The sequence below is a fragment of the Rhipicephalus sanguineus genome, chromosome 11 (genome assembly GCF_013339695.2).
Source record: "Rhipicephalus sanguineus isolate Rsan-2018 chromosome 11, BIME_Rsan_1.4, whole genome shotgun sequence".
Taxonomy (NCBI): domain Eukaryota; kingdom Metazoa; phylum Arthropoda; class Arachnida; order Ixodida; family Ixodidae; genus Rhipicephalus; species Rhipicephalus sanguineus.
This window is the reverse complement of record NC_051186.1, coordinates 81,469,872-81,485,608: the sequence shown is the minus strand read 5'-3', so window position 1 is coordinate 81,485,608 and position 15,737 is coordinate 81,469,872. Positions and strand designations below refer to the sequence as shown.

At 43.8% G+C, this 15,737-nt stretch overlaps 1 protein-coding gene across 1 annotated transcript in view; it reads right to left on the bottom strand.

Moving 5' to 3' along the window:
* The window catches only part of LOC119373556 (1-phosphatidylinositol 4,5-bisphosphate phosphodiesterase classes I and II), an 88,873-nt gene that overhangs the window by 55,530 nt on the left and 17,606 nt on the right, over positions 1–15,737 (bottom strand). Inside the window, exons 3-7 of the mRNA XM_037643619.2 lie at positions 12,914–13,070; positions 10,094–10,291; positions 6,256–6,806; positions 3,673–3,780; positions 2,359–2,455 (exon numbers count right to left, since the gene is read on the bottom strand). Coding sequence (XP_037499547.1) covers positions 2,359–2,455; positions 3,673–3,780; positions 6,256–6,806; positions 10,094–10,291; positions 12,914–13,070 — 1,111 coding nt within the window. The remainder of the gene's footprint in view (positions 1–2,358; positions 2,456–3,672; positions 3,781–6,255; positions 6,807–10,093; positions 10,292–12,913; positions 13,071–15,737) is intronic.

The following is a 15,737-nucleotide window of genomic DNA, read 5'->3' as shown; positions in this document are numbered from 1 at the left end:
ACACCAACGTAGTCGACGTGCCTAGCGAGCCAACGATGTGCGCACAACTACCAAATTTACACAAAGACGTTGATCCACCTCGTTGTGCTTGGCTTAAAGCAAAAACTCTGGCATGGGCTACTTGCTCACTGCTTCACGTGAAATCGATTCCCACCATGCGTGGAGTCTGCTGGAAATTTTTTCCACGTGCGATTGATCACTGGAATCTCGTGGCTTCGTGATAATTGCATCTACACTGTTCCACACTTATTTTACTGACAATGCACTCATGTTTTTTTTCTTTCACTTAATTTCATCCACGCTGCGTAAACTTCCAAGTCCACAGTTTGTAATAAATAAATAAAATAAAAATAAACAGTGTTCCCTCGTTTATATACATAACATTCGAACAGACAGAAATGTGGCATCATTCGTACATGACATTCAAGAACACTTCCAATGTAAAAGAATAGAATAAATTAAACAATGGGTGGTACCACACGCGGCTAAACGAAAATATTGCATGATAATATGCATCGGCATGTGCAACGACTAGTGTGACGGTCTCATGCACGATACTGATGTGACGGCATTTTATAACCTCCAAGGTGGCTTGATTTGCTCAGACTATAGGATTAATTATAGGATTGCACAGATATCCATCGGGCAATGACCATGAAGACCTATGGCTAGGAAAACGCACAATAGATACAGTGCTTTCACGTGAAAAATTGTGACGAATAATCTCTTTAGCAGATAAAGCCGGCGCCCTTGAAACCACTCACTCTGTAAAGGACACCAACGCTTGATTAATATACCCATACATTCTTAAATAAAGTTCTTTTTTTGCCTCAGAGGTCTTACTTTAAACTTACTACAACATAGTACAAATGTAGCATCACACAATAACCGCTGTATGAACTAATGTGGTGACATTCCAGCGGTGATATCTAGAAGTGTGATTTCATGAAGTCACTGCCATCACATGCAGTGCTGGGCAGTATCAAAGATACATGTATATGCCGACAGCGCAGTGTATAAAGAGCTGTCGCATTAAGCAGCTAAAGCAACCCCAATAAGCTGTTATGAAACTAATGTACTTTCAGCAAGAAATACAAAACTTTTGAGATACTAACAGACATTTCATTCGGACGAAAGAAAGTTGGTTGCAGATTAGAAACTTTTGTGCAAACATTTTTGTGCATATGCTTTTGCCCCTACATTATATAGATCTCTCATAAGAAACGTGCGAATGTATTGAAGTAGTATCTTAAGATACAATTGGGAATCATCGTATCCAATACAATAATTGCGGCAGCATCTTGTATCTGTATCTCAAACACTTCTTGCTCGAGTATCTTGTATCATATCGCGATACAATTGCAAAGTATCTTTGCAGAGCCTTGATCACAGGCTGTGCAAGCCGGAAATAAGCGTCAATGACTTCGATAGAAGGTACGTGACCATATTGTGAAATGTTGCTGCTATAAGTGACAATCAGCAAGAAAGAAATACTTAAGAAAAACATTGTGGTGGCTTCGCACTAGTGATGCCAGGCATGAAGGAAAAGCCAGCTGGGTGGCCTTCCTTGTTTATCTTTATTGTTTTCCTTTCTCTCTTCTCTTTCTTTCTTTCTCTCTGTTTCTTGCATCTCGTTCTTGTATCTCTCTCTCTCTCTATTTATCTCTTTCTCGCTCTTTCTATCTTTATTTCTTTTTCTTCTCTTTCTTTTGTGGTTTCCTCTCTTGTTTTTTTCTCTTTCTTCATTTCTCCTTAATTCTCTGTTTCCTTCTATCTCTTTCTTTTGCATTCTATGTCTTTCTCTCGGTTTCTCTCTTTTTATGTAATTATTCCCTTTATTTCTCTCTATTTTTCTCTTTCTTTCAATTGCTTTCTTTCTCTCTCTCTTTCCCTTTCTCTCTCTTTCTCTCTCTCTTTCATGTGTTACACATGCTCCACTTCGCTGAGCAGAGTGTTCGTTTAACGCTCGCACAATTTACCAATGCCTTAAAGAGCTTCGCTGTTAAAACAAGTCAACGCATCGGCTGCTTTTTATCCAAACTCATTAATTTAAGAACGTGTAGCTCGTCCATTTAGCCTTGAATTTACTTAGTGTTACCTTATGGCAAGACGAATATCGGGGGGTTCAGAAAGTGCCTTGCTTAATGTAGCACGACTGAGAAAACGTAAACTACCCAGCCGCATTTTTTTCTATTACGCAATTCTGGCTAAAATTGGAAACTGGCCTATGACAAGGTTATAGATACGTCACAGCATTTCATGTATGACAGAAAGAACCTGTCGAAAAGAAAACCGCTTCCAATACAGAAATAAAAGATTGTGCACAGAAACAATGATAAGAGTGCAGATGCTGCTCACTTTCGGTGTGCTCGAAGGAGTGAAATCGCACCGGCTGAATGTAGTTTACGAGTGCAGACATTTCCGCAACAGCCTCGGACTCCTTTGCAGCGGTGCCCTGCGCAAATGTGGTAGTGAACACCGAGAAAAGTTGGGTCAAAAGGTGTCATAGCGCTAGCAGACATGGATGAGGAAAAGACAACTGGACGAATGTTAGCGCTCGTCCCGTTGTCTTGTGGTTTAAAGCGCTTGTGGTGTTCACTTTCTTGTCTTCGTCTTTTTTTGGGGCAACTATTGCACCAGCATGAGTCTCTTGTCTGTGTCTGCTAGCGCTATGACAACTTCTGATGCATTTGACCGACTAGCCCAAAAAGCCACGTTGAGAGGCTTGGACTCTGATCGCAACAGCACTGCTCATTGTAGATAACACTGCCATTTTCATGACGTAATGGAAAACAGTATTTGCTGCGAGCATAGACACCAGACATCACAGTTCGTTTTTGCTTACTTCTTGCAACACACGCACGTCATAAGAAATTTATTATTTCAATACCCCAAGGACCCACTGGGCATTGCACTGCCAGGTCTGGTAGGAGCTTCACAGGACGGCTGGCCATTTCCGACATGAGTGGCTTGTGTGATTGAGAGCCCTTTCCTGCCTGTTACGAAGGTCAGACTGGTCGTTGTTCGCAGGATCATTCGCAGATGCAACGTAACAATGATTAATACTGGATGCAAGACTTCATTGCTCTAATCGTGGGCGTCGTCTAATGTTCAAATGTATGCATGATTGCCATCAGGAAGCCCAATAATGACCAAACCTGCATTCATACAACGTGAAGTAGATTGTAAAAGTAGACTCTTGCACATTGCTGGGCAATGAATCAGTGTTTCTGAATGCAGAGGCATGAGCCTGAAGTCGCACGCAATGCTTCTACTTTTTTGGTTCCTTTAACATGCCCACGTGCAATTATGAGGGTCTAATCAGGGTTTAATAGAGCTTGCAACTTAATTTTAGGATTTGACTTCCGATAAGCACGAGTAGGAGGCATGCCATAGCCCTGGATTATGCACTTTAATGTGCACATGGATGTATTTGCATTTACACTTCATTGAAGCCCAGGTTGGGAATAAAAGCCGCATCCATGCGTGCACTATTACCTTGGGTACCATGGCGGGTCTCGCTGTCCATACAAGTCTTTCTTCATAATAAATCATGGTACTTGGAAATTACCACTCGTGTGTTTCACATTGGCACACGTAGCATGATTGAACACAAACATTTTGATGCAAGCACATAAACAAGATCTTGTGCGTGCTTATCTTAACACTCACTTCATTCTGGTCTTCGGCTGACCGGTCCGGGACCTCTTCTTCTTCTGTGCCGGAGTCGGATTCCCATTCCTCCGCCTCCGAGCCAATGCCCTTGGCTTCGCCATTGACCTACGTCAAACAGTGGGAAAATGAGTTAACAATCACTTTATTGTGGCACAGTAATTATACACTATGATCACAATAATTATAACGATTGCACAAAAGTGTCATGAGAATGACAGCAGCATTTCATTGGCACAGCTATAAAAGTCTGATCATTTCCTCAACCTGGGGCGCTTGTGCACTGTGAGCTATTTGACAGGATTACTCTTGAATGAGGAATGGATGCGCCACAGCGAAAATCATTGCGGATCCCGATTCAACTTCAAGTGCGCTCTTCCTTACGAATGGACAGCCGTACCTTGGCAGGAAAGCTTGGTTACCTGCAGCACCAAGATCGACAAGCACGGCAAGTTCAAGTGCTGTAATGGCTGGAAATCCCAGTGAATGAGGCTGTTCGTATCGTAGAAAAGAGACAGGCTGTAAGCTTTCCTTACCACTCAAGAATTTCCCGGAACACACCCAAACGCCTACACGTACGTCATCTGGTTTGGCGAGAACTTGGTCCGGCTTAGACAATGCCTCTGAAGCCCTCAGAAATGCGTCAGAAGTGATCACGACAACTCCGGTGTGGACTTTCCAAATTTCCTAGTCAATCTTTTTGGGTAAGATTGATATACTTAGTTGTACATGCATACAAGGAGCTCCCAAGGTTTTGTCGTAATTGGTGGGGCCTCCTATGCAAATTAAAATGAGAAAAACCAAAAGTAAAAACAAAACCAACAATGGAAAGCATATATTATGAGCACATGTGCAACTCCATTCAAATACAATGCGTCAACGGTGTAAAAAGTTGGGTGATATAAATCATGTTTTAGAAAAACAATATTTCAGGTTCCTTCGAAACATTTTCAAAGAAGTCGTGCACTCTCTATGTGTGTCAGCTATTGCAGAATAACAATGAACAGCAAAGCAAACTAGATCTGCGAAAATTAGTAAGGCTTCTAGGAACGAGCAAGTTACGATTGGTAGCGAAGCGAGTTGAATCAGAATTCAGAAAGTTTTACGTTATGCAAATATAAAAACTTCGCAGTTTAGCAGCGGGAGCTATGAATGTGATAGCAACAAATTGCAATGTTGTATGAGATAAGGTTAGCATGTTCACTCCTTAAAGGGGCCATGACACGGTCGCCTAAAGATTTGTGGCTTTCAGCAAAAACTAGAAGTAAAGGGTCCATCCATTATGCCTATACAGATTTCAAAAGTGGGTCGCAAAAGAATATTTCAGTGCAAAACAAGCACTAGAAGTCCCCGGCTGTAAACCCCGCCCACCGCCGGCGACGGCCATTTTGCCATGGCGCGTATGACATCATGTGCAGCACAGAACGGAGCCGTCGTCTTCTACCAAAGTTTCAGCCGCCGCACATCGTTCAATTTCAGTGCCAAGCTGAAGAAAGCTAAAATATCTCGATATCACGTGCAGCTTACCACGGAACAATATCGTTCGCCACAATGCAGACGCTTGCACAGCTAGCTGCTTGTTACGTCACGGCTCGCGAGTGCACCAGTGTTGCCTGACTCTCGGGCCGCTCGCGTGTGTATAAAAATATTTGATTATAAATTAAGTGCTCGACCAAATGTGCTAAAATTTCGCCAGCTTATTTGTGAATGCACAAGGAATAATCCACATAACACAGATTATGGTCGAAAATTGGGCGTCATGGCCCCTTTAAGTATGAGACCCGGCATAACTGAAACACCGGCGTCAGGAAATGCAGCTGCTGCAGTGGGCAAAGCGACCTCTGCACTGTCTATGGCTGCAGCGCACTTTGCGATGCGAACAGAACATGCAAAAAGGTATGAGCTGTCTGCTGATCCCTGTAAAGGTGTGGTGTGCACAACCACGGTACCTAGAGTGTCCGTATAAGTGCACCTAGAGTGTCCGTATAATTGACATCACAAAGATAATGTCTAGACATAAGCACAAATGGGGGGGCACACATGAAGGCAATCGTGGAACGAAGTAAATAATGCGGATGGCTTGTTTTTTGAGCTTAATCACTGGAAAAATTGAAAAGAGCATGATGACCGCACGATCTGGCGAGGTAGCTAATGTGGCTGTATATAAAGGCATGAAGGAAGGGAATTTTGAAGGCTCGTTTCTTTGTTTGACACAAAAGTGCTCTCCAACAGTAATACCAGTAACGATTGCATCTGCGCCAAAGAGCTTTTTCACGTTGTGCCAAGCTGTTTCACACTGCTATGAATATTGTCGTACTTATGGTGTGATGCGCCCAGTGTGCACGCCAAAACACGCCCAGTGTGAAAATAATGTCGTGAAAACGAATACTACTGCTGCTTGTTAGTATAACACATGCCACAAAGTTACTATAAAACAGTGCTATTCAACAGCATTAGAGTAGCACACCAGGGCATTAGAACCTTGTGCAATGAATGTGTCAAAATTTGGGTGGCAGTGCTACATATCTTGACAGCTGTTCAACAACCCCGTGAACGAGTGAATGGCGCTGAAAGAACGGGTACCTCTCCGGTGTCAACGTGTGGCACGGCAGCCAGGTCCAGCGGCGACGAGACATCATCATCCTCCTCTTCAACAGGCACTGCTGCAGCAGCAGTGGCTGCGGCCATAGCCGTAGCCGCAGCTGAAGAGGGCTTGGATCCAGCAGAGTGAGGGTGGTGTCGTGCGTGGTGGTGCTTCTTCTTGTTCTTGATGATGATCTTACGCAGCAGCTGCTTAGGCGAAGGCAAAGGCTGCCCTGGACGCAGAGGGTGCGACGGCAGCGGATCGGTCACCAGCATGTCGCCAAACAGCTTGCGGCAGTACGTGGCCATCTTGGCTTGTTGCTTGGGCGAGCAGTGGTTCTCGAAGGACAATATGACGGGAAAGTCAGAGGTCTTAAAGGCACTCTCGGCAATGGCCTCGATCACCTCCCGGAGGAGGATCTCGGTGACCACTGTGTAGCCATGCGTCACAATGGGCTCCTCGTCTGAGTTGCGGCCCGTCCAGCAGTCAAGCTCCACGCAGCGACAGCCTGCCAGCAGGCATTGGCGGTACATCTCCACTGACGACTTGCCTGCACTCCCACAGACACGGGAAATTAGCTGCCGATGAGGACGCACAAGAATTAAGACAGCGACGATTAGTGTGCGTTATTTCCGAGTCCTAACGTGTACGGCTCAGTTAACGTGTTTCATTACACTTTCAACAGCCTCATTTGCTTTCTTCAGTTTAACGTTTATCAAGAATGAGTATGACGTATTTGATGACAGACGTGGTGATAATGCATAAGACGCAATGCCCAGTGTAAAATAAACTGTGTACGCGAATTAGAGCTGTAATGGTCACAAACACTGTGACATAACAACATTACACACAGCACTTCCGTAAAAAGTCAGAATGGTGAAACAGGTCATGCTGTTACACAGTAGCCAATAACCCTGCCAAAACAGGGTATTTCCTTACATCTTCATTACTTGAGGCATATCACAAGACGACCCCTCCAAACAGCCTTCCTTTTTATAATTGCTTTTTGCTACTGTGTCCGTATGTCTGTGAGTGCCAACTATGTTACAATGCAGTCTTAAAAGCTTTCTCCGAAATGCGGTTTTTCTCGTAACTATCACATCACAAGTGCCAGCTGCAGAAAGGCACAAACTAGCTTCATTGTCTGCTAGTGGCACCAGCGGGTCACGCACACTTTACCATTAAACAGTGCTGCATACTTATGTCTCGCTTGCTCCAGACAAATGTGCGGATTGCATTGAGAATGCTCCAAGTGCTTTCAGCTCAGTATGCCATTAGTAATGTCATAGATTGGGCTAAGTATGCCCCCTAAAATAACAATAACAAAAAAGCAGGGGAAGCCCGTTCCACATAAGTATATTGGGCGCAAAGCCAATAAAAACAAAAACTAAGAAAAATATCCCAAAAGATTTTTTTTTGCAATTAAAGCTAACTGTTTAACAATAACGCAAGGTAAACAGCATTGCATGTACCGTATGGACGAGCCTGTTGTGTGATAGCCCAATTTCACCGAATACCATCTGATGTGTTGCCCGCATAGAACCCGTTTTTCTTTGCAGCCAAAGTGTAGCCAGTGGTTAAGGTAGCGAATTTCGTGGGATGGAAACTTACAAGAGATCTGGATATGTGACGGGCTACTGGTTTATGGTTTGGCAGTGTCCTGGCTTGCACTATTTTCTTTGAAGAAAATTAATGTACTAAGAGCCATAAGGCAATGAATTAAAAAAAAAACATGGCTGATCCCCCTTTCATAGGAATCGGTATAACACGAAAGTGAAACATGTCTTCACAGGGGTAGTTCAGTGTTTATTGTGCATTGTTTCGCCACAAGGGCGAAGGAATGAATGCTATAGCAACAAACTGTAATGTCACTCGAATAACGGCAAGCAGCTGAAAACTCGCAGCGCGCTCTGAAGCAGAAAGGATGCACGAAAACAACATATACAGGACAAGCACGAACTAACAGCTGTCAGAATTCTTACTTCTATGTGTGTGAGCAGCGCGCTCTTTTCGGAAACGCGGCCGCTGCAGCGAGCGAAGTGGCCTTCATTCTCTCTGAATCGTCCACGGAAACTTGCGGTGAAAGGACAAGACGTTACAAGCAGCTCCCATCACGAGGTAAGCGCGCGCACACGAGAGACACCCCCTGTAGAAGCGCGCTCGCATCGCGACGCGCGGGGCGTCGACCTTTAAAGCGCGCCCTGCGCGCTCATCGCGCCATCTCGTTAGTGATAACAAGAACACGCTGAAACCACTGAACTTCGAGTACCGCGAACGGTAAATGGTGCATATAAATAGCTTGCCGTTAGTAAGTTTAAGAGCGTGGCTCTGTGGCCGAGTGGTTTTCGCCGCACGTTGCGGAGCGCGGGGTCGTAGGTTCGACTCCCGGCAACGGAACTTTTTCTTCTGGTTTTTTTCTTTGCCATCTGTTAGTGTTTATTTTACAATGTCATATCCGTGACGGAAATACGTCAGTGGAGCCGTGGTGGACCTCGGCATAAAACACTTTCGTGTTAAAAAGAAAAGAGTGAGAAATGAAATGTAGGGCTTGATTGTGGCATGGCAGATTATTCAAGCGAAGAGGACCTTGGACAGGGACTGCAATACAAGCTAGGAGAAGTGCTGCTTCTTGGTTGTCTAAAGTTGAATTGTTATGAAAACAATCACACGTACTGTGCGTTATGTGAATTCCAGGAACCTTGGCTTAGGAAATGGTGATATCAATAGTACTTAGCCTTCCCGACGTTGCAGCTCCACTTGCTTGCCCAGCTGAGCGTGGCCCATGCAACATCCCAGTAGGGACATCAAATGAATTTAGGGGTAATCCCTAAAGCCACCACGACTTGTCACGACTTTTCACGAGCCTACCTACAAGCTACGCCTAAAACTAACTTCGTCATGCAAAGGGCATTTACACTATTGGCTGCTCAGTGCTGTTTTTCCTGAGCCGGTGCTGACACACATGCTCGTTCTTTAAAGTTTATTTGAAAACATTATGTTAATTTTCTATAATTGAAAATAACATATTCCTGGAAACAAAATGGCTGCCACTGCAAGATGTGACCCCCCTTGTGATTTCTGTGAATTTAAGCCACTGAATTTCAGAATGTTCCCAGGATTGGCCTGTGCGTACGGCAGTCGCATTTTGTGAAATGTACTATACTGCCCCCCCCCCCCCCCTGCAAGAGTTCATGAATGTTTCCTACGGCAGAATTGTGCCAGTTGGCTTTCTTTTCACAATTGATGGACATCCAAAGCTGGACAGCTGTGCGATTTGCACATATGCAAAGATAAACGAAGAAAATGCCTGAATCAGTGCTAGATCCATAATTAAAAAGCCTACAAAAGCTTGTCTCTGCAGAACTAAAATTATGGCGTTTTTAAAGCTACAGTTCGTATTGTGAAATTTCATAACCTCAGAATGTTATCGATGTGGACTTTATACGAAACATGACAGCGACGGTGACGCTGATGGAAAAAAACTCATCGAGAATGTCCATATAATTGATATCGCAATAGAATCAACCAAGATGCCTCAAGCGCAACATTAAAGCTGCAACATCCACAAGGCGTCGAAAAGTGCAATGCATGCATATAAACATGCAAGTATCCAACCTTTCAATGAACATCACGAGGCAAGATGTCGTGAATATAAAATGTTGTCCCACGTGATAAAGCACTTGCAGTTTTATACAGATATTGCTCTCACTTACACAATGAGAGCATCATAAAATACGAGTTATGAAAAATGTTTCCCCTGTTTTGTTTAAACGTTTTAGTGCATCTTATACTGTCAACGAGACTTCATTTTCCAGTAGGCGCAGTGTGAGTGCTCACCAGTGAGTTGATGTCCAGTGAGGTACGTATTGTGCGAGGAGTTGATAAAGTAGTGGTTCAGGGGCTGGTCCATGTCCATGCTCAGGTCAAACTTCTCTGGTGACACAATCGGGTTGTCGGCGCTCATGAGGTAACGCAGGAAGCCATCCACCGAGAAGAGACCTTTGCCCACGTAGCTTTTGTTTGGCTCGTACTGGGCTGCAAATGAATACTCGCACGAATCACATGGGCTCTAGAGACACAAAAAAGAGGCAGACAAGGAAGGGTGCCCTGCATGCTAATGTCCCTTTTTGGATGGGCTGCCAACAGTCTCAATGTTCTCCTACGCCGCCGGAATCACACAAAATACACCAGCACAGTCCACAATAATTTGAAATATTGAATGATCCACATTGATGATGTACAGTAGGCTCATACAGTTCAATGGTTGCCACTTCAAGTATGGTATGGTATAATGAACTTTATTGAGTCGAAAGGGGCCCATTTAAAAGATCAGACCGATGTGGGCCACTACCACGTTGGTACAGAAAGACCTGTGCTTCTCTCTTTAACTTAACTACTGTCCATCGAGACAGCATCATAGTGAAACTATCAGGCAACCAGTCTGCTACATGTCCACAAGTTCTCCTAATGCTGTCGCGCTATCTTTTATTGAAATATGTTAACAGAAAGCAATAAACTCTATCTCGATAGATTCATTTGCTCAACATATAGAAAACAACAGTTTTTCTTGAAGTTTCAGTCTAATATTGCTATATGCATAGTCAAGAGTTTGACGAAAGTTCATCTGGTCAGGTATCATTATGAGGATGAAGATGCAGTCACTGACAGAGTCAAGGTGAAAACACACAGAGACGTTTCGGGACCCGTATAGGTTCCTTGACCACACGTGATCGAGAAACCCATATGGGTCCCGAAATGTCTCTGGGTTTTCACCTTGACTTGGTCAGTCACTTCATCTTCATCCTCATTGCTATATACATTAATTTGAATGATATTATTTTGAATGAGCAACAATTTAACTACAGTGCATTGCTTAGACCTTTCAACTTTTGCATGTGTTATTCGTTTTACAACTACGCCAAGAATTTCAACGCATTTAACTTTATTTTATGTTTGTAATCTTTGTACAGAGTACTGCATGAGCCCAAGAAGGACTTTCAGTATGTGTAAATGAAACAAAAAAATAGACAAAGTTTACAAGAGCGTCATTGTAAAAACTGCCATAGCTTTATGTAAATAACCTGACGAGTCTTAAAAGATTGGGCAGCTTCTTAGTTCCAATCTCAGTACGTGCAGCAAAACGAATCCGTGGAGGCCAATAAAGAAACTTCAGAAAAAAAAAAGGACCAAGCAAAATGCATTGGATAATGAATTATAAGCTGCGTAATTACGCATCGCTGGACAAGTCGATTTTCTTTAGTGATTGGAAGGGAGTCGCCTACTGGATTAGGAAAAAACATGCGCACAGCAGAGATGAGACTACATCTGTGCCAAACTCCAAGAGGTGCAAACACTTCACATTAGTGTAATTTATTACTCAGAAAGTACGTTGGTGACCTCTGCGAAACTGCACAGGCCTGGTTGAAATATCGGCCGACAGAGTTGGCTGCAATCCTCTACTTCATTAATAAGTGGCACCTTAATAATAAGTCTCTTTTTCTTCTTTTCCGTTTTTCTATCTTTTCTTCTTACTTTTTCTTTTCGTAATTGGTGTACTTCCTCTTTACTTTTACACACCCAATTCAGCATGCCAGCTTATCTCAATGTCCCCCTGTCCTCTCCTTCTTTCTCCCTCGTCTCAGTTTTCGCACTTGCCCTCTCCTCCTCTTTCATTTTGGTTAGGGAAGAATGCACGAGGCCTACACACACACGCGCAAAGGTAAGCAGTTGCTGCTTTGAAGAACACAAGACCAGTTTTCGAAACGCTGGCTACGGCGACAATCCGTCATGAAATATTTTTCATTGTTTCAATTAAGCTTTCACCTTCTGCTGAACTTTTAACTTATCAGCGTTTTTATTTTGTAGTACGTGTTTATATCCTGAGTTAATGTTTCATCTAAAAAAAGCCACTATCTACAACGAAAAAAAACAACAACAAAAAACTGGGAGCACATTTGAGCTTTGCCTTCAAGAGTAGAAAGCGATAGCATAATCGGGCCCTGTTCGCTTTGCCTTCTCATTCACTAGACTGGATTCACCACTCGGTGGAAACTTCAACCGTGCCACAAGGAAAGAAATGTCTCTGCACGTAACAGTGGCCGCTTCAAACTATCGCAGAATGCCCACTGCAAGTACGGTTGCGAAGCGCCTACTGCGATATAATTCCTTCTTTTGAGAATTGGCTAAGCACCCACTACGCGTCCCCAGGGCAACAGGCGCACCTGAACAGTTTGTTGACGCTGCTGCCCATAATAATGATCCTCAATTACACGTGCGCTTTTTAATTGGTGAACCTTTAAACCAACCAATCATTGTGCAATTGACATGTTTTGACGCCTGGTGCTATTTTATGCTTCTGCTACGGAATGTTACACGCATTACGGGGTTTCCTCGCACTACATGACATTTATATAGGGTTTCTTTTCTGAAACAGTTTCAAGTACTGGCGTGGCTCTGGTAGAATGGCTGCATTTAAGTCCTGGGTTCAATTCCCACTCGAACTATAAATTCAAGCTTTGTTCTCATCATTACTAGCTGGTATGAAACCAACTGTGCCACAAGTGAAAAAAAAAAGTGCGAAATTAAATTTCGGACACGCGAAAAGGCCAAACAGGCTATTTAATTCCAATGTGTAGACCAAACTAAGAAGCTACATACCTATGATGTCTCTGGCACGAGCTGGATTAGCGTAAGGGTACAATATCTCGTTAAGCCTTGGGTCCCGCTGCTCTTTGTTGAGGAAGTCCACGAGCTGGTCGACTGTCATTGCCTTTTTTTTGGAACTTCCGCAAAGCTGATCAAATATAAGGTCCACCTGGGAAAGATAAAACATATTGTTACGTGAATGCATCGTAAACAAGGATTATCACTATTTAAGGTGTAACTATACAATGACATCGCCATAACAGACGTGCCGGCTGAGGCGGCATGATATGTGTCACAAATAAGGGTAGAAATAGTCATGTGAAATCCTATAATTGTATTTCAAAATCAACATGTCTGAATGTTTCCAGATAAGTTTTACTATGGAAGCACTTGCTCTCCAGACCACTCCAAATGCCCTCAACCTTGAAGCAAGATTGTGGACTTGTATACGTACTCTCTCAACACTGTGAAAAATGACAATAGCAAACATGAGGATAATGGCAATTAGAGTGACATGGCAACATTGATCAAATAGGCACAACATTCACTCTTTAGAACTGTATTCGATGAAAGACATTCAGCCATATGCAGTGTTATAATTTATGTAGCGTTTTCCCACTGCAGTTTTTATCGGCACAAAATTCATCTCGGTGGTTTCGACAATATTCCCTACCTATCCATCTGCTAGTGCTAACACATCTGCTAGTGCCTCTCCTCCACCGCTGGAAAATAAAAACGTGACAAAAGACTGAGAAATGCATACGTGAGAAACGTATGCATCGTCATCACCATCAGCCACAACATTTGCCAACTTGTGGAGTGACTTAGACGGTAAAAGAAAAATTTAGAGGACGCTTGAGCTTCACCTTCAAGAGTAGAACGCGATAGCATATCAGGCCCTGTTAACACCACCCTATCAATCGCTAGCCTGGCTTCACTTCTCCGTGGACACATACACAGTGCCGCAAGCAAATGAATGTGCACCTGTAAACTGGCCCATTCAAACTATCCTAGAATTCCTACTGCAAGCAGAATTGCGAAGTGCCCACTACAACATAATTTTTCCTTTTGCGAGTCGGTGAGGCACCCACTACGTGTCCGTAAAGCAACATGTGCACCTCCGTATCTGCACATGCTGCTGATAACGATAATTACGTCTGTGTGCTTTGCAACTGGGGGGCCTTTAAACCAACCACTTGGTGCCAAATTTATATGTTTTGACGAGTGGTGTGATTCTACGCTTCTGTCAAGCAATATTACACACGTTAATGACACTCCTCGCACTGCATAACATTCACATAAGTGCTTTTTTCCAAAGAAATTGTCAGCAAGGGCGTGGCTCTGTGGTAGAACACTTGCTTGCCACACAAAAGTTCTGGGTTCAATTCCCACTCGAACTGAAGATATTTTTATCCTTTATTTGCCGCTTATTGAATTTTCGCTCACGGACAACGACCATTTTTCACTCACGACCTACGAAGCCAACGCCAGAATTTCTGCGAAACGAGCATTTTAACGTTATCGCGTTAAAACAAAAAATGGGAAGCTGCGTGCTAGTGGTACGAAGACTGAAAAAAGAACGGAGCTGGAGGCGTTCTCCTCCTCACCCTCCCTTCCCTTTGCCATTCCCTTGCTATACTGAAGTATAAAAGGCTATGCCATGCATTGCCCTCCCCACAACAGCTACTACTAGTGCGACTGAGCACTTGTGTGGTACGTCAACGCCAGTTATTTGACCACAGAGGCCATCGTGCCTGTTGTAGGGCCAGTAAACATACCCAGACTATTTATATTTAAGCGATAGCTCTACTCCACCTGGTACAAACTTAGAAAATGACTGCGTCTATGCGTCTGACGTTGAAGTTCAGCCAAAGTACAAGACGGCGAAAGACCTTCAGCGAACACTAGTACGGTGCGTTTGCGCAAACGAACAGCCGCTAGAGGTGAGTCATTTTCACACCTCCCAACAAGCTCGCTTTTGCGCACAGAAGACTGCAGCGGTCGAAATTATCTAATATCACAGTGCTCCAAAAAAAAGAAAAAAAAAAAAGAAGCTTAAGGATGCTTGAACTTTGCCTTCAAGAGTAGAACGTGATAGCTTAATCAGGCCTCGTGTGCATCGCCTTCTCAATTGCTAACCTGGCTTCGGTTCTCGATGCATGTCTAAACCGCACCATAAGAAAATTAACAACTTGCACGTAACATTGGCCATTTCAAAGTATCCTAGAATGCGTACAGGTGCCGGCAAAAATCTCGGTTTTTCTAATAAAGACTCTCTCTCTCTCTACTGTAAGTACAATTGTTAAGTGCCCACTAGGCCATAATTATTCCTTTTGCGAATCAACGAAGGGCCCACTACGCGTTCTTAAGTCAACACGCGATCCTACGCAGCTGTTCACATTGTTGATGCTTTTGATGATGATGATGATTAAATATGTCTCAGTGCTTTGTAATGGGCCACTCGTTGCGCTATTCACATGTTTTGAAGCCTGGTGCAATTCTACGCTTCTGCCATGCAATATTATATTGTCGCGGGTTATAAAACACAGGGGCTTTATTCAGAAAGGCGTACGGCGTGTCGTACTCCAAGATAGCGCTGAAGGCGTGCAGCAGCCAAGAACGTCTTCTTTTTCAGTCTTTCCCGCTGCGCCTCTCGAGCGCACCGGCTGTCTTCCTTGTCGTCGCCAGCGTATAGTATGGACGCGGCATTACCCTCCCTCCAGAGCGAGCATCGTCTCGATGCTCACGTTAGCAGTCGATGCGCAGTTAGCGAGTGGGCGGTCACATCACTCAGAAAAGTACGGCTTCATGCGTACCACGTGCACTGTGTCAGGCA